At 41.3% G+C, this 20,199-nt stretch overlaps 1 protein-coding gene across 3 annotated transcripts in view; it reads right to left on the bottom strand.

The window, feature by feature from the left end:
• TLN2 (talin 2) overlaps positions 1–20,199 on the bottom strand; it is a 355,208-nt gene that overhangs the window by 66,154 nt on the left and 268,855 nt on the right. For all 3 annotated transcript variants that reach the window (XM_039491188.1, XM_039491190.1, XM_039491189.1), the window contains 5 exons: positions 18,716–18,897; positions 17,178–17,310; positions 14,625–14,726; positions 10,543–10,713; positions 515–661 (listed from right to left, as the gene is read on the bottom strand). In XM_039491188.1, the coding sequence (XP_039347122.1) occupies positions 515–661; positions 10,543–10,713; positions 14,625–14,726; positions 17,178–17,310; positions 18,716–18,897 (735 nt within the window). The remainder of the gene's footprint in view (positions 1–514; positions 662–10,542; positions 10,714–14,624; positions 14,727–17,177; positions 17,311–18,715; positions 18,898–20,199) is intronic.

Here is a 20,199-nt window from a genome sequence, read left to right as displayed (position 1 = left end):
TTTCATCTCTGAAAATAAGAGACACTGATATTTTGACTCCAAAAGGAGAGAGAGGCTTTGATAAGGTCTGATTAAGTTTGTTTGCATAATCACGCAAACACAGTTTCAGTACAAAATGCTTATTTTTCTTTCTTCTGTTCAATCAATAAACTTTCAATTTGAATGAATGCTTTTTGGGTGTTTGCCATGTAACTGAGTAAAAGCAAGGGCTTTGTTTAAAATTCACGCCCAACCCACCTCTTACTGTTTAATGCAGGATAGTGAAAGAATTTAGAAACACTTTTAACTCTTCAAGCCTTTATGATCAATATCAAACAACATGTTCCATCAGCACAGAAAGCTGAACTGACTTAGCACTGGCCATTTAAGGAACATTTAGCATCTGGCTCTCTGAACTACTTCAGTGGTATAATGGAACATACATTAAATGTTAAGCAATTGTTGCCAGTATCATCTAGGATAACCATTAATCTTCTTCCATGTAATTTGGGGTTGCTAGGTACCAAATACTCACCTTGCTCATGGCCTCAGCTATTGAGTCTACCATACCTCCAACCATGCCCACTTCACTGGCAGCTTCATTCAGTGTAACCATTATATCATCCACTGCCTCCTTCATCAGCTGAGCAGCCTCTGTGATTGCATCATGAGTGTGAGATGCCTGTACAGGAGAGAGTAAGAGAGGAGATTAAGAACTCATCTGTGCAGGAGTAGTCATTTGGTCTGAAAATAATGCTTACAGGAAGGAATTTTCCTCCAGGGCAGATTGGCAGAGGCCCTGGAGGTTTTTCGCCTTCCTCTGCAGCAGGGGGCATGGGTCACTTGCTGGAGGATTCTCTGCAGCTTGAGGTCTTCAAACCACAATCTGAGGACTTCAATAACTCAGACATAGGTTAGGGGTTTGTTACAGGAGTGAGTGGGTGGGTGGGATTCTGTGGCCTGCATTGTGCAGGAGGTCAGACTAGATGATCATAATGGTCCCTTCTGACCTTAAAGTCTATGAGTCTATTATGGCAGCGCCTTGTGGTGGTTTTAACCATACCTCTTTGAAAATCTCATTTCAAGCGAAACAGGAAAGAGACTGATTCATGATACATATCAATCTCATATGAACGAGAATGCCTCTTTAAACAAGAGCATGCCTCACTCACCCAATATACCCAAAATTCAGAGTAGTTTAAAACAGAACCAGCCCTTTTCCATGACAACAGATTAAGGAAAACAATCACCATGTAAATGCAGTGGAAATAAAGCTAAAGAATGGCAACAGATCATTCCAGTTTTAAACCGGTTCAGAAAAGGCCTGGTCATAAATGGTAGCTGTATGGGTCAAACATGCTTAATCTTTACTGATTATGTACCTGAGGAAAGCAATGGAGACCACTCAGCAGGGATAATTTTAAACATTTAGGACACCGAAAACTGCATTGCTAAGGTCTCTGCCAGAAAGGAAGTAGGGCACCTACTCTTTCAATACAGCCTGTTTACACCACTCAACTTGAAAATCAGATTACAGCATAAGCAGAAAGAAAAAACATTTTGCACATACTGGGTTTGGAAAGCATCCCACACATGTGCAATTACCAAAGCACTAGGTAGGAATTAAGACTCTTGAGAAATTCTTCCATAGCCATCTTTCTTGACACAGGTAATTAATCCAGAGTTCTGTAATCAAAAAACCCTCAGCTCATATGATTAGGGTCTACATCAACAAGCTCGTTTGCTATTCAATTGAACCATATAATCAGTGAAAACAGAAAATCCAGGTAGAAACACATTTTTGTTTTTCCACAAAGAACACAAGAAAATAAGAGATGCTACGGGAAGGAGAACACGCTCTCCTTTAATGTGGGCATTTCTAAATTTCGTTTTTCTATAGAATCTCCAGCGCAGAGCAGGATTACATGCTTTTCAGTCACTTATAAATTGAAGAGAACAGGAAGTTTTAAGGCAAGACAAACAACGGAAGTGACTCTGGGTCAGATTTTGCTCAGTTACATTTATTATCATTGTGATATCAGACTGGCCCACAGTGTTTCACTTGTTTCAGATGCATAAATATTTAGCATGTGTGTAATATTTTCCACCTTTAAGTATTGCTGAAACACTGACTACATTAATCCTCTCAATATCCTGCGAGGGAGGCATTACCCCAGTTTTAGAAGTGAAGCAGAGAGATGAAGTAACTTGCCCTGCATCACAGTGGTAAAAGCAAGAACAATCAAGAGTTCTTAGCTTCCGGGGTTCCTAAGACTACACCTCAAACATTTTAGCTAAAAATGATCACAACAAGAGCCATCCACCAGTGCAGAGATAAATGGAAGAACCTAGAACTAGTGAGTGTAGAGTGAGAGGATGAGCAATAAATAGCTGTGTTTGAGTTGAGAGAGAAAGTGGAGACATACATGGTAACTTAAAACACAATTTAACATTGCCCTCCTACTTTTCAGAGATGGCTAGGGAGACACTAAAAATCAATGAGGAATTTGAATTTAGTACCAATACAATCCTACAGGGGGATGTACAGTCAAGGGTGATGTGGGAAAGAATAAAGGCCAGAGCCAAAGATCACTCCAAGGTTTCTGGCCTTGGGAGCTAATTTAGATGTTTGAGGTAAGGTGAGTGAGAGAGAGAGAGCGTGCAACACACACAAAATCTTTTACCAAGGAGAAATTCAGTGAGAGTTTAAGTTATAGCCAGGAGTTGATAGAGTGAAGACAGCCAAGATAAAGCCAAGCCTTAAGCTAGCAACAAGGTGACCTAGAGGGCTAAAAGAAATATAGAAGAGAGCTGGGGATAAAGCCTGGAGCACTCCCCACACCCTGGAAGTTGAAACGCTTCAACCAAAGGTGGAAGATGAGCGGTTAAAAGGGGAGGTTTCAAACCAAGAGAGGGAGGGAAGGGGACAAAAATGATTCCTTGCTCAAGGTACCCAAGGTTTATAGTATAGGCCACATTGAGGTCAAGTAGAGTTGATGAAGAGGACCCAATACACTTTAAATTATGTTGGCTCAAAACACCTAAGGTAATAGTCAGGGCAGGAAACATTTCAGAAAAACTCCTTACTAACCTCATTCTTCAACACTGTTGGTTCATCTACTGCAGGGGTCTCAACCTCGCAGCCCACGGAGTTATTTCCTGCGGCCTGCCATAGATGCCGGGGCTGGAGCACCCACAGGGAAAATTAGTGGGTGCTCTGCACCCACCGGCAGCCAAGCTCCCCTCCCCCATCTCCTCCCAGCGTGTGCGTCCATGCTTCTCCACCTACCTCCCAGTGCTTCCCGCTGCCAATCAGCTGTTTGGCAGCGCTTAGGACTTTCCATGAGGAAGTGGGGAGGAGCGGGGACGCAGCGTGCTCAGGGGAAGAGGCGGAGAAGAGGCAGGGACGGGGTGGGGATTTGGGGAAAGGGTTGGAATAAGGGCAGGGAGGGGGCGGAGACTTTGGGGAAGGGGTTGGAATGGGGGTAGGAAGAGGCGTGGGTGGGGCGGGGCCTCATGGAAGGGGTGGAGTGGGGGTTTTGCAGTCTGTTACCAACCAATTTTGAAGTTCTCAGCTATTTTGACGTGTACAACTACAGAAAGGTGTGTATCTTTGCTGTGCCAAGCGTACTAGACCATTGTGATATCAGAGATAACTCAACCAATCACCACTCTTACTCAATAGCTAATTTGCATGCTACAATTTCATTGGTTGTATGAGGGAAACGTCACAGACGGTGGATTACTTGGCCCAACTGCCACATTCTTGTGCCTAGCTGCTACCTCACATATCAGCACAACCACTTACACAACAAATCAACCAGCAAGTCCAAATACAGCCCCTCATCCCAGTATACACCCCTCATTTGCTACCAACACAAATCAACCAAAATCTCCCAGCACAACACAACCCAGGCACAAATCAACACAGCTTCCCATCACACCACACATTTGCCCACCCTCACTCATGCTTACCATAAACTTGAGTGGCTAAGTGGCAAGTCCTTTGCTAGTAAGCATATACTGGGCTACTGTGACAACGCAATAAAAGTCAGTAGAAAAATCACTGTAAGATGCTATACAATTTAAGGGTGTAGAAAAAAAGGTACATATTATATGAAAAACAGTACATGACCCTGTAATTAAAAGATTACATGATAACACATAGTCTCAAAGGGGCAGAGAAAAAGTTGTGTGTGCAACCCTAATTTTGGCACACGTGCTTAACTGTGCAGCCTTAACATTCTCTTAGTGTAGTTTTTTGTACGGAAAGTGGTACAATTTGCAGGCAACACTGAGAATGGTTTCATCTCAGGATATCAAACCTAATATTGATGCTCTGGTTGATGCAAAACACTGCCAGCTAAATGGCCAAAAATGAAATGACTGTCAAAATGAGCACTGATTTTTCGCATTACAGTTTTAAAAAAGTGAATACATTGACTTTTAATAGCATACTATATTACTCTTCATTTTTTTCATTTTTTACTATATTTTTGTATCGTTGTATGAAAAAGTTTCAGTGATGCGGCACTCGGGCCAATGTACTAGTCCTCATGTGGCCCTCGTGGTGATTTGAGTTTGAGATCCCTGATCTACTGCTTTAAAAAATGTGACTGACAAATGAAGAAAATGAGAGCAATTCACTATTAGGTTTAATAAAGGTATGTTATAACAGTTCAGCATGTTCTAGAAACAGTATTAACTAGGTTGAATGTGCTTTGGACCAGATTATTGTTAGAACTCAAAAAAGACTCAAAATGTGAACTACAAAAAAGGGACTACAACTCCCTGATCAGCTACTTTGACCAGCTCTACTTAATATAGTGTAGCAGATGAGTAATTCACATAACCCATCGCTATTATAAACAGCTTAATGTATATGCTTGTGATGAGGCATAGCAACATGCCTGTTGATCTACTGCTAATACAGGGACCAAAGGGAATGAGCTAGTCCTTCTTGGCCATGCAATTCTTTCAGCTGAATCCACATTATTTTTTCTTCTCTTCAGTTTGAGATATTTTCCAGAGACCTGTACACCTTGAATTTTCAACTCTCCCAACCCAAACATACTAGCTGAAGCTTGCAGAAATACCAATACCTCCTTACAAAGCACGCATAAATGAACTGTGCTCTCATCTCCTCTTCATGCACGCTCTTAACTCCTGGGAAAGCTAATGGCACTGGTAAAAATGTTTCAAGGGAAAATATAGCCCTCCACTCCCCCCAAACAGCCCAAAGATAATGAAGCAATTTCTTTTACATAAAGGGAATAAGGTGACAAAGTTTGATTTTTGAACGCAAGCAGCATAGCTCAGATGATTTGGTTAAGTCCAGTGAGGAGCTTCATGCATATGTAGTTCAGCCTTCAACCTCCACCATTTCCCTTTGCATTTTTGCTGGTATCATCTTCCTTCCTGTGCTTCAGCTATATTTAGGCAAACCTTCAGTGACAGATACAACATCTAGGTATTGTGCACACTGAAGAGATTTTGCATCTTGTACGGATATAAAACAACTAAAAATATATAAAATGTAAAGCTGGAAGCTCTGCTTGGTTTGAATGAATCATCAGGCAGCAGTTCCTTATTTATTACATTTGTTTCTCCTGTGTGTTTCATTTCAGTGACGCAACAAGCTTCAGAAAAGGTTTCCTTGTCAGGCATCTTCAGAACAGATGGAACCATCTTTGTTCACTCTACTACACAAACGTAACCTGAGCAGCCAAGCGCAGGCAGCAGAAAGGATAAACAATGGCTGCACTGATCAGAAGTCTTTTCCAGGCTACACAATAGACTTGTGTGTGTATGTGGCAAAGTGAAGTATAAAAGCCTATGTATGCAAGTATTGGCTCATCTGGAGGCATTGCATGGGATATGCTCAAGCTAATGCAGTATTTTTTTAAGCATTAAGTTCTAAATTAACTCTTGCAGGAGTCCTTAAATATCAGCACTGATGTTCCTTGGTATTGTCAACAATCGAGGATACAGCATTTGTATTTGCCTATCATCTCTGCCCTATATCCTAGGTCTGTGATACTGCATTATTTGATGTCAATAATGATGCCCAATTTATTAATCGAGAAGAAGTGGAGGACGGGAATGAAGGAAGTCAGTGTTTACTGAACAAGATGAGGCAACAGGCAATCAGAGCAAGCCCAGCAGAAGAAACAAGTCAACAGGCAATTACACTGACTACCAAATTTTAGAACACACTGTGGGATTTAGATAACATAAGCTGAAACATACAATCACCATCCGATTTATTTAAATACCATACGGTTGTTGAACTTTTTTTTTTTTGAAGTACTATGAGCAATTCAGATTGCATGAATGTGGAGTGAGTGCAGACGGGACAAAAAAGTGTTAGGATTAAACTGTGCAACTGCAGTTTCTCTGAAAGAAGAGCTGGTAGCAGACAAACCTGAGGACACCAACTGGACTCAGTCAACTTCTGAAGTCTCACTGAGAAAACATTCTGAGAGGCGTGCTCAAGAGCCTAAAACTCAACAGTGCAAGGAAAGAAGACTTATATGTGGACAGAATGGCTCCATGGAATGGGAATGCCATAGGGAGCTCTCACCTCAATGCCTTTGTTCAGAGTCCAGCTCAGATTGGAAATGGCCAGAAGTTAACATTCAAGAGATATTTAGATGCCTCCATTAACTCATTCTGCAGGTCTCAATGCCCTTTTGTGGATTCATCCAGAAAGGGTCACCTGACAGACAAAGGTAGGTGCCATTGCTTCCAACAGACAATGGGTATTAGCAAACCCAAGGCCCATCCTATTCTGCACTACCCAAAAGGCAAGTATCTGTGGAGGCTAGTGCCCACCATGAAGTAACACTGGTCCCATGTCATTTGAGAGGTCTTTCTGAAGTATGGTACTCCTGAGGGAATTCCGCGCCAAAAAAATAAAAATTATGCACACAATATTTTAAAATTCTGCAAAATTTTATTTGTCAAATAAATGTGGAGGCTCCAGCCTGGCACTGGGGAGCACAGGCCACTGGCTGCGCAGAGGTGAGAGATCACTGTGCAGCTCCCCGCCAGGACACAGACTCAGCAGTGAGGCTGCACCCAACCCTGACACAGCACAAGGACCGGGCCTGCCCCAGAAACACCCCAGGGCCCTGCCTCTCTGTGACAGGTGCACCAGGTGTGGGCCGGCAGGCTCAGCAAGGCAGGATCCAAGTGTGGAGGGGCTTAGTGGGGGGGAATCCAGGTGCGGGTTGAGAGGGTTCTGTGTGGGGCAATCTGGGTGCGGGAGGTTCAGTGGGGGATCCAGGTGGTGGGGGAAGAGATCTGGATGCACAGGGGCTTGTTGGAAAGTTCTGGGTGCAATGGTAATGGGATTCTGCAGAGGGGTCCATCCAGGTGAAGGTGGTTGGGGCTCAGGGAGGGGGGGCCTGCGTGTGGGGGGTTTAGTGGAGGGGGTCCAGATGCAGCTGGTTGGGACTTGGTAGGGTGGAGATCCAGGTGGCTTGTTAGGGTAGTCAAGTACTAGGGGAGTGGGGCTCTGGGTGCAGGGGGGAAGTGAGGCTCGCCGGGAGGGTCTGGGTATGAGGGAGTCTGGATGCACGGGGGTTGGGCAGATGGAGAAGTAGCTTCCTGTACAGTGATCCCTCCCCCTGCAGCTGAGAACCTATGGGTGCAGGAAGCACAGGGTGGGGGAAGGGAGTTTGCAGCGCTTCCAACAGCCGGGGAAGAAGCTTGGGGGTAGGTCTGATGCGGCCCTGGATGCTGTGCAGGCAGTGATGAGCTGCTAAAATCTTAACAACCGGTTCCCTATAAAAAGTTCTGATTTAAGAGATGTGCCACAGCATGTATTTTTTGTACCAATAGGGTTACCATACGTCCGTATTTTCCTGGGAGGAATTTTTAAGAACTGAAAAGCGATTTAAGAACTGAAAAGCCTGACATGTCCAGGAAAATACAGATGTATGTTAACCCTACCTAAAGTTTTTTTTTAAAAAAGATGGGGCTGAACTAGAAATGAGCTCCGTTTCACATGTGTGGGTCCCCGCCACTCCCTTGAGGTGTGCTAGAGTGAACAGATGTCCCAATTTTATAGGGACAGTCTCAATTTTTGGGTCTTTTTCTTATATAGGCTCCTATTACCCCTCACCCCCTGTCCGATTTTTCACACTTGCTGCCTGGTCACCCTAGGGTGTGTACATGTGGGGTCCCAGCTGCGCCCTGCCCTCCCTCATTGAAGCAGGTGTGCAGGGTTACTGCCCTAAGAACTGCAGGGCACCAGTGGACATGGGGCTGGCTGCAGACAGGGGCGTGGGGCAGGGCTAGCTGGAGGCAGGGGGTGCGATGGGGGCTGGCTGCGGGCAGGGGCTGCGGGCAGGGGGTGGGCAAGGGCTGGCTGCGGGCAGGGGCTGGCTATGGGCAGGGGCTGCGGGCAGGGAAGGTGGGGCGCAGATACTCACACGGGGCTGGGAGCAGCAGGACGCAGCCGGGGACTCACCAGGCAGCAGCAGGAGCCCCACGGCCAGAGATCCAAGGAGCAGCAGCAACAGGGCCAAGAGGCAGCCCACATGGCTCCCGCAGCGCAGTGCAGCGCCCCCCGGCGGCCGGGAGGAGGAATTACAGGCTTCCCGGCCAGAGCCCATCAAAGCTTCCCTCGCAGGGAAGCCAGTTAACAAGCGGTTCTAAAACCGCTTCTAAATTTAACAACTGGTTCCTGTGAACCGGTGCAAACCGGCTCCAGCTCACCCCTGTGTGCAGGGGAAGAGAGAGTCCGGTCCTCCCCAGCCCAGCCAGGACTCCATATAAGGAACCTGAACCAGAATTCACTGAAATCAAAGAGAATCCTTCTGTTGACTTCAATGAGTTTTGGCTCAGATACAAAGGAAACCTTTTTGCACCTGACCATCTCTATATGGGTATTAGTGTGTTAGCCTATGTGTAAAGTAGTTTTAGTTACCCAACTGCTTTCTAAATGAGATACATTGTTCTAAACCCATCAACCCTATCACCATTTGAAAGCCTCAGAGTTCAAAAACAATTTACACGCACCAGTTAGGCAATATCTACCTGGAATATTTCCCAAACCATATGCAAAACACAGCATGAAAATGCAAACCCTTCATGAGGCTGGAAAGAAGCAGGTGACCAAAGAAGGCAGCACACAACCCAAAGAACATCAGAGGCAGAAGGTAAAAATACAGGTTATCTTGGCCAAGGATATGCTCTCGCAATCAGTACCCAGGAATCTCAAAGCCAACAAGACTGGCTTTTAAGCTCTTGAGCATACTGTGCCCCAGGGCCCCTCTCCCATGCATAAACTACAGGCAGTCCTCAACTTTATGATGTTCGACTTACGACCAACGGCACTTATGACACTTCTGAACTGTGTTGCAATGTAATTTTCAGGAACCAATTGCGTTGTAAGTCCGAGGACTGCCTGTACAGTAAAGAGTATTTTACTGACTATTCAAAAGGATGGGCTGAACTGACCCTGTCAGGATTAAAAAATGTGATTAAGTGTTCCAAACCTGGTGCTTGTATCTCCAAGCCATCCCTTCTTTCTGCCCTGTTAAGCCCAGAAGCACCTTCACACAACATGCATGGACTGTTTTGTTCAGGGATCTTGTTAAGCAATAAGATTTTTTAAAATTATATTTTCAACCAAATGAGAGAGAGAGAGAGAGAGAAAGTACACAGTGATAATTCGTGTCCATCCTGTTTGTGTCAGCTTCTGTAAATCAGTAGTGACATGCTGTAGAATTAGTTACTCCAACACTGGAAAACTGGAGGCATTTTTTAGTTCATGTATTGAGCAAGCATTGTTATATTCTAATCACCTTTAAATTAAATGGACATTATATTTGACTCTGTTACTATGTATTCTTTATTTCCTGATCCTTAAAAAAGTACTTAGGGTTTTTTCCAGATACTTGGGGAGCCATTTTATAATCAAGTTATTCCTTTTCTTCTAACAAAAACATAAATGAGGCAAAATCTTTGAGTTACTCATCAGTTCAGCTAACATCTAATATGTGAAAGACTTATTGGCTATACTTTTTTCTGGAGGTCTTAATATACTGTTATATATTACAACAGCTTTGCAAAACCGTCAAATACCTGGAAACCCTGCACAAAATTCTATTTGCCTGTCCATGACAATTATGGCAGTAATTAAATAAATTAATGACAGTTAAAGCCAGGCTAGTATACATTAAAGATGAATGCTTAATGTATATACAAGCATTTTTCTATATCATATGTAACTAAAACTGTGTGCATGCTTCGAATATTATTCATAATACTTCACACAGCAGTCAGAATATAGTTTTCCCCTACTAATCTTAGCTTGCTGCTATTTTTCACAATTGAAAGGAAAACAACAAAGACTTAAATTCTTAGGAAAACAACAAACTTGCAGAAGGGCTTATCTGCGAGTCACCATATGAGAAAATAAAATATCTGATAATTAACATACAATCCTATTGTCCACTGCTACTTTCTAGATTCCACTCTACCACTGCAGGATTAATTTCAGATGACTGTTTCTAATGACCGCTCCCATTTCATTACACACATGTACTATACCTTGGGATTTCCTCCTCCTTCTTTGGCTGCATACAGCATCTGGAGGGCAGATTCTGCTAGTGTCTTTGTCTGGTCCAGTACAGTCATCTGTTGCTGATGATCTAGCATCTTGGATGCCACACCAACTGCAGCTAAAATCAGGGGTTCAAAGTAACTCGCCAGTTGCGTAACCTAAGACAACAGAGATGATGAAAAGCTTGTGATCCAGTTTCCGAGAGGAGACAACATCCCTCTCTAAATTAACATCAAGGAGATCTCTAGCTGCTCTTTGAGCATAATTTGAATAGCACGCCTTCATAATGCTTCAGATTAGCATGAAATATAGTTCATTCTAATGTCTTCCTAAGCTATTCCATCTCTTCTTCAGCTGTGAACGCTGCAATATAGCAATGATTCTCTCTCAGATATTCTCAACTTTGCGTGTGAGACTCTGACGTCAGATCCAATTGTTTTCAAAACTGACATGGAAGTCAGACAGTACTTAAGGGCATAAACGAAGACAGTCTCCTCCACCACATGGGGAAGGATCTGTAATGAAACGCTGGAATTTCTCATCTTTGGTTGCAGACAACAGAAAAGAGTAGAATGTATTGTACCTGGAACTTCAGAAGAGATTAATTTGATCTCAGATAGACAGTCTGTAATTTTGAACCTTTCAGACAGTTACTGTCTCTATGGAGGAACAAACAAATTTCTCTGAAAGCCTCATTTAAGTCTTATCCAAAAAAAGACCTGAATGATTCAGAAACATTTTTGAAGATGTTATATTTTGCTGAAGGGCTAATATTGCCTCAGGATATAGTCTGCTGTTCTACCACAAATAAGCAGGTCTGTAAGGGAGTGAAGTGGCCACATCACATGCGTATACTCTTAAGATAGTAAGCATCAATAGATTCAAGCACATAACAAGTATAGCAGAGTGGATTAGGTAGAAACAGAGGTGGTTCTTATAAATAACATTTAAATGGAAGAATAAACAGTTTCTCAACTGACTAACAAAAACAGTTTGACAGAAGTTGTCCAACAGAGGTTAAATGGAATCAATACTTTGTATATATTTCATTGCAGTACCTCAAGACCAATTCCACTGGTGATTTATTCTGAGCTCCCTTATTTTGACTTTTTTCCTGTACTGAGAGGTTCTTCAAAACCTCATGTAGTCTCATCTTTTTCCCAAGTTACTCAATTAATTCACTGTTATGCTGCTGAAGACCTTCCACTACTAGCTGACACACAACTCACCCAAAGCAAATAAGAACAACATAAAATGAAAATTTGACAAACTGGGGGTTGCGAGGTTATTATGTGGGGGTCACAAGCTGTCAGCCTCCACCCCCAAACCCTGCTTTGCCTCCAGCATTTATAATAGCGTTAATTTTTTTTAAAGGTGTTTTTAATTTATAAGGGGGTCGCACTCAGAGGCTTGCTGTGTGAAAGGGATGACCAATACAAAAGTCTGAGAACCAATACAACATGAATGGTCTTGGTTCCACTCTAGAAGTAATCCAGAAGGAGCAGGCTTTAAATCTCCTAAAAGATTAAAATATTCTGAGGCCAGTCTGACCTCCTCTGAAACAGAGACTATAGGACTTCGCTAAATTAATTCCTGTTGAGATAGATTCTATCTTTTAGAAAAATATCCTCTCTTGATTTAAAAATTGCCTGTGATGTAGAATCTATCACAGCTGTTGGCAAGGAAGTCAGTACCACTTTGGACCTGCTTACTTCAAGGTAAGACATCACAACACACATAAATAGCAATCCATTGTGCACTGCTGAAACAACATGTAGAATATAGCACAGTTCTGCAGTACTTTCCAGAAATGGAAAGACATTAAAGTGAAAGAACTTCTCAGAAGAACTATAAAAATGATTAAGTTTCTGCAATGATTGGCTTAGGAGGAAAAAATCTGTAGTATATAAAAACATAATGTAGCTAAAAAGATGTTTATGTCTAATTCACTAAAACACTGACTAAATGGATAATGGTCAACTAATATTGGAAGCCTGGAAACATCCAAGTAATTCCTCTTCCTTATTTTGCTTACAAAAACATAAACAAAAAACAGGATCAAACTAAAGAAAGTTAGGCCAAATATCAAGAGAGACTTCTTAAATGTGAGATCTATTTAACAGTGGCAAAGTCTTTCAAAGGAAGTGGTGGAAACTGTATCACTTTATTCATTTAAAACAGTGGACTTTCCCACATAGAGAATAGCTGGTTTATTTGGTATATAAAGAACCACCATGCATGGGCAAGAGGATGGAGACGACCATTTAATATCACACATCTTTTCCATCTAGAGCAGTGATGCTCAGACTGTGGCTCTCTAATGTGTCTCCTATGCCTCTTTGGAGCACATGATATCAAAATGCTGTGATTTAAGTTATTAACCAATCAGGATTAGTATCTTATTAACCAACTGTAGTTGATAAAATACTTTGTCAGTCATTTTGCTGTGAGAATTTTATATATCTAAAAACCTAAATATTTCCCCAGTTAGACTGTTTAAATATGAATATATAATATTTTAGTAAATGAAACAATGAATTCACTCTATTGTGGCTCTTTTGGATAATGCTGATTGCTCCTTTAGCTCCTGAACCACTGAGGTCTGAGAATCACTGATTTAGAGTCTGAATTACTCTGGTCCAAAGAAAACATTAATCTAATCGTGGTATACAAAGTTGATATAAACCAAGGCATTATTCAAAACTAAATAGACACCAGTAGACATTAAGTGTTCAGAAAATCTAACACATGAAGACAAAAATAAAAGAAATAATTTTTGCTTCTGTCTTTCACATGTTAAATGTGTTGACATAGAAAGATTACATTTATTGTTCTCAAAATTAAATATATTTCAGAATATGGTAATAAATAATTTCTAAAACCCAGTACATATAACTTTATAAGGTGGCAATAGTTGTTTTTTATATGTTTAATATGCTAAACTAAAGCCCCAAGAGGAACAAGTGTTTTGTACACTACAACGCACATCTACTGTAGCAGTTTAGCACAACCTGAGTCCGAGCCTCTCCATAATCCTTCTGTTTTGAAGACAACATTCAGTAGCAAATCTTCACTGCAACTGCAGGCCTGAGCCATGCTCCTTTTACAGTTAAATACATTTGGCAATTTTTAAATTGATACAAGTTGTATTGGCCTTTCAGTAACTCACCCATGACTACACTTCTAAAGGAAAATTTGGCAGGGCACCAGGAGTTTAAAAGGAGTAAGCTACTGAAGTTTGACAATCAGCTGCACAACATGTCCTTTTTACATCTTAGGTTTTTATACTGTACATCTGTACCGATATTTTAACACTGATTAGCACTGTTGAGCTTTTACTAGTAATGTCAAAGACCGATTTAACTCCTCCTCCCCTCACTGTGGATCGACATACCACCTTTTAATGATTCCACCTGCCAAGTATCTGCATATTTGATATATTAATCTAAAAATAGGCATTTTTGCAATTAAGCAAGTATTAATGCAATAGACTGAGGTCTTCAACACGTAATTAGACATTTTTAATAAGTGCTAAAACACCTAGTTATATGCTAAACAGGAAAAGCCCTCAATACCCACAGTGTTAGGGATATAAAGAAGCCGACATTTAAAAAAGCATCATTAAAATCCAAAATGAAAAGAACGCAAAGGACATTTTTTTTAATGAAATAATTACTTAAAAAAGCACTTAAACTTATAAAAACCCTAAACATTCAGAATTAACTCGAAAGATCAGTCCTCAATTCACCCTCATGTAGCCAGGAATTGAAGCTATTATGGTCTTGTATCGAAGTGGCCCGAGGACAGTGAGCAATCTTGCATGTCCTGTACTTTGCAATAATTAGGCAAATAGGTTCAAACAATTTTTGCCTCTGATTTAAATTTTCTGCCTTCAGGAATCCAAGATCTTTCCCCCAACCCATATTTCCCTGTACATTTTTAGTGTAATGTGAATAAGCTTACAACACACTGTAGCATCTACCATTGTCACATTACTGACACACAGACAATTCCATACACTCTAAGAAATCAGGACTTTAGAAATTACAATAAATACAGGACGAAGTACCTTGTGTCCCAGCTGAGCTGCCTCTCCCCGAGCTGCTGTTGCTATGGGATCAATAAGGTGCCCAATTTCCTGAACAACTGATGTCAACTGCTCCTGTAAAGCCTAACAAAAAGAGACATTGTCAGTTCTTTCCACAGCAATTCATTCACTGAGCCACACTATTTCACAAGATACCCTCATGCCAGCTGAACTGCAAAGAACTCTGTCAAACCACATTCAATGGTATAAAGAGCAGATGCAAACTAGTAAGTTTTATTTACATGCTTGTCCATTTCTCTACATTTATCTTCCCCTCTTGCAGAGTGCCCTGACAGAGGCTGTTTGCTGTACATAATCATGAGGTAAGGTGAAAAAAAAAGCTCCTTCCAGCTCTAGCTTGCACTGCCTGTTCCTCCATTCACTTCTAGCTCCAGTAGTAACATGACAAGTGATGCTATTGTTGCCTCTGATTTAATGACATTAGACTGCTCAGAAAAATCACCAGGACAGCTGAGCTAAACATGAATCAGCACTTTCAAGGCAACGGTGCAGCACAAAGAGGAAAAGTTTTAATTGTGGACTCTATATACATTGATATGAAAGGGAATGGAAAAATAAGTAATCTCCAAGTAGGAGATATGGACGGGTCTCCAAAATACGGTAGCGGAGACATACAGATAAAGAAGGACAGGTGTTAGAAATGCCAATACTAGAACTATTTCCCTCTAGTTCAAAGGCAGTTAATGCCTTGGTAGCCAGGATTTAGCTCACCCTGCAAAAAAAAAAAAAAGAAATAAAACAGCATCTTTATGATTTGCTTTTTTACATATTGCTTTAAAAAAGACTTGGTAGCTTGAGTAGTGCTTATTCAAACTTCTAAACAAGAGGAAAGAGGAATTAAGTTATTTAAAAAACAAACAAACAACCCCCCTACCCCCCAAAACCCACTTTTGTGGTAAGTTTATGCACTTTTATTTCTTATGAGCCACTCCAGGAAGATGAAAGTTTTAGTGGTGTATCTAGCATTGCTGCTTAGCTTGAAAATAGACAAGCACTCACATGTGCAAATGCGAGAGGGCAAATTTGAGAGAGAAGAACTTCATACCAATTTCATTAAAATTGGAAGCAACTGTAAAGCTGTTTTGTGTAGGAGACAGGGAGCGTGATAACATTTACTATTAATGAGGAATTTTACTTAAAATATTAAGTTTATCACTCAGAGTGCTCACTACATGCTATGAGTAATTGTTAGTAGCTTTTCTCTCATGAATATATTGAACACTTGCAATGTGGAATGCTTAGCGTGGGACTGTGCTGTCTGCTGTCCAATTTACTCTAGCAGTTGATCAATGTATGATAGCTTAGTATTAAGGCCCTGTCATAAACAGATAGTTAAGGGTTAATGCCTCTTTTACCTGTAAAGGGTTAAGGAGTTCAACTAGCCTAGCTGACACCTGACCAGAGGAACCAATGGGGGAACAAGATGTTTCAAAAGGAAGGAGGGAAGTTTTCCTTTGTTTAGAGTTTCAGTTTCAGCGGGAGTGAAAAAGATCAAGGAACCAGCCTCTTATCAGAGTAGTAAGTTTAGAAAGGGATAAATAGGTTTATGTTTATTTTCTTTGTAACTTGTCTTGGTATCATAAAGGGAATTATCATTTGGGGTATTTTTTGTGTAACTAAATTTGTGCCCAGGGGAACATCCTCTGTGTTTGGAATCTGTGTGTGAGAGGAGCTGGTATGCTAATCTCTCCCAGAGGGTTTTCTTTTACCTTTCTTTTCTTTAATTAAAAGCCTTTTTCTTAATAGCTGATTGATTTTTCCTTGTTTTTAGATCCAAGGGGGTTGGATCTGGATCCACCAGGAATTGGTGGGGGGAAAGGAGAGGGGATGGTTAAATTCTCCTTGTTTTAAGATTCAAGGGATTTGGATCAGTGTCCACCAGGGAATTGGTGGAGGAGTCTCTCAAGGCTACCCAGGGAGGGGAAGGTTTGGGGGTGGGGGGAAGGGAGTGATCCAGATACTCAGAAATTCTGGATGGTGGCAGCAATACCAGATCTAAGCTGGTAATTAAGCTTAGAAGTGTCCATGCAGGTCCCCACATCTGTACCCTAAAGTTCAGAGTGGGGAAGGAACCTTGACAGGCACAAAAGCAAATATGCAAAAATGATGTCCCTCAGGCCTGCTCTGATGAGCTGCTAAATCACATCTAGTTATCCACCCTTAACAAAACACTCATTTCATCTGCATTTCTGGTTCCCTTGCTTTTTCCCCCATCATACAATCTTATATACAAGTTAAGCAAGCTCCATTCCCCAATAGACAAATGTCAATGTCATCCCAAATTTCATTTTGCCTCACTACCTTCCCTATCATAAAGCCCTATTAACACCACCATTAAACACCCCAGATTAGGCCAGAAATCAGTCTCCCCATAAACAAATTTGCAGATTTGCTCTAAGAGCCTTCTAATGGGACAAACAGTTCCTAGTTCCAATGTTTTCCTCTGACATGAAGAAAAGCAAAAGAGAAGTAGAAGTGCTTAATTTTACTCAGTTACAGTGCAGTCTGCCTTACCTCAACTGAGATGTCATCCCTTGTGGCCAAGTTCTGACTGACCGCTGCAAGGGAAGCCTGCTCAATATCTCTAATACATCTATTGATTCCATCAATGGAGTAATCACATTCTCTCTGGCCCGGGGCTTTGTCCCTGAAACAAAAGAAGATATGGTAATTTAAGGTTGAAGGAGGTCCTCATTCATGAACTCACACACAAATGTATTTCATTAATAGACAATACATGAGGCAAGTGGGGCAGCAAGAAAGAGAACTAGGTTTGTTGTACCAATAAGGGTTTGAGACACATAAATAGCTGAGATATTCTGGATGTTTTGTGGCACGTAAGCCCTAGGGATCTGGCAAGAAAAGGAAGCCTTTAATGAAGCAGAACCATGATACTCTCCCAGGTGAATAAGTAGCTGCACTAGCCACCTCAGAAAAGAGCCCTCCTAAGGTGGCCATGGCAGAGGACTTGAAAAAGCAGGACTTTAGGAGCAACTGAGACAGATGATCAAAGCCTCCCACCCTCTGTTGAATGCAGGGGAGAAAACAGCCAATAGCTCCATGTAGATCTCCTTGGGTATTAGGTAAGTTTTACTCTCAATGCAAATACATTTTAATGGAAATTAATCTGAGGGAATTTACTCTAGACTGGCAGTTTGTAGTTGAAGTATAAAATCCTGAAAGGACAATATTACCTTAGATGCAAATCCATAGCCACCAACATACAGTTTATTCATTCAGTAACCAGTTCCACTAACAGTTAGAATACATAATGTAATCCCTCTTTTCATGTGTGTTTAAGTCTGCATACAAGAGATTTAGTAATTCTTCTAAAATTAAGGTATGCGTGCGCACACACATGCAAGAACAATCTTATAAAGTAAACAGAAAAAAAACTGTAGTAGAGAACAAGCATTCAAGTTATTTTGGTCCTGATATTGCTAAGCACTTCAGAATGTGCTTTGCTGAATCAGAATCCTACAATTTGTAGGGAATGTTTTCCATGTTCTGAATACTGCTAAGTATGTTTTAAATATTTTCCAATTTACATAGGCCCTACCATATTTTCTGCTCTATTTGCTTTAAACTCAATAAAAGGAGGAACTTGGCAAAACCCCCACTTTCCAGAGCTGTGTGATCATCAGTGATGATTGCACACAAAGTACAAACAGAGAGACCTTGTGCACCATAGAATGCAATCAATATTTGTCAAACAGACAAAGGCACAAGCTGCTAAGGAATTAAATTTCATTTTCAAGCTTCTAAGAACGAATAAAATAATGGAGGGCAATAGAGAAAAAATAACTCTCTTACCACAGCTCCCTCGTCCCTTTAACTATCCATGACTTACTATTCAGCATATAGGATAAGAAATGTTTGCTCTATGGAAAGCAAATGGCATTCAAGTCCCTTTATATGGTTTTCATCGATAAAATGACAACGGCAGCATGGGCCATTAGGTACTACCATTTCATTGCACATTACTGGATAAGGTGCTGGGGCATTACGGCATGAGAGTGGAAGATAAAAAAAAGTTATGACAGAAAACGCACCTAATTGAAGTGATCAGACTCTTAATTGAATCTGAAACCGTGTGCGAATGCCCAGCAAGTACAGACCAAGTAGGTGGGTCTTTTGGATTGATAGCCAGCGAACGAGCAGTTTTGATCAATAAAGCTGAGCTCTCCAACATCGTCTTGGCGGAAATCAGAATTGGCTCCTGTGCTCGAGATCCCTGTGATCAAAAGAGCAGCAAGACACATGCATAAGGAACAGAATTAGAATCTTCTTCAAAACGAGTGGCAAACGCTTGGACTCGCCTGCATTCTAACAAAGACATGTATTGAGGGAGGACTGAACATAACACTGAAACTATTCATCTCTTCCGCACTAGCAGGAATGCAGAACATTTGTAAGTCACCCTTGGAACTTGTCAATTCATTTTGCTCCTGAAGAACTGGTTCTATTTAGGGCATGAGTAGATCATCAAGAACTGCACCATCATGTAATATTGGACGGGGAGAAGTTACTGCAGTAAATTCACCATAGAAAGCAAAAAAATCTGGCTAATTTTCTGTTCGCTGTACTTAAGGAGACCACTTTCAGATTAGCAAAGGGGATACATTCAAGTGAAAAGAGGAGAAGCCCATGACTCCTGCCAAATGGAGAACTGGTGGGTATAATTTAGCAGCATGATAGCCAGTTGCAACCCATCATGAGATGTCGGCAAACATGCCTTCTCAGAGGACTAGTTGAATATGGACTAAAATATTGTAACTGGGTTACAATATTTGCACCTAATATCCTGATTGGATGCCAGCAAGCTAGAAACACCAACTACAACAGGCCTGGAGGGGGCAAGCCCCAAACCTACGGATTATATTAAGTCCCACAACATGTGGATCCAGACAGATACAGTTACTGAATCCTCTGCTTCTGCTATCTCCAGTTTGGGATGAGGCCACTGAAAGCAGGAAACAGTTTGCAAATCAACTCTGGACATGTCTGCAATGTTATATAAGCTCTGTTACAATGGGATTTTACATAGTTTTGAACAAGCTTTAGTCTCCTGAAACACCCCACGAATTTCCTACCTGCATTTTAAATGGTTTTGTTTTGTGAAACATAACTCCCCACAAAATACTACTTCTTGTCAGCACAAATTCCCACTGTCATGTAACCTCATTCAGTGCATTCTAGTGATAATTTCATTTTAAACTGTAATGCTGTCTTTGAAACCTGGAAGATTTATGACTTCACCAGATGGCGAGAACTATCTGACACAACGTGTAAGTCATTAGTACCACATTACAAGCTAGCAACAAGAGATAAAAGTTGTTATCGCAGCATCACAAGGCTTGTCATGCTTGTACGAAATTCAAGGTCAGTGGTTAACGGAAAGAGAGCACTGCCTGCAAGAGGTCTATACGAAGGAACTCAAGGAATGCAGCATGGCAGATGAGATCAGCCCTTCAGCTGGGATAGAGGTTTAAACCAGGAATGTGCTTCTGTCGCAGGGTAGCGGTTATACAGGGAA

Source organism: Mauremys reevesii, linkage group 10, assembly GCF_016161935.1.
Source record: "Mauremys reevesii isolate NIE-2019 linkage group 10, ASM1616193v1, whole genome shotgun sequence".
NCBI classification, from domain to species: Eukaryota; Metazoa; Chordata; order Testudines; family Geoemydidae; genus Mauremys; species Mauremys reevesii.
The sequence above is the reverse complement of the archived record's forward strand: the minus strand, read 5'-3'. Positions and strand labels throughout refer to the sequence as shown.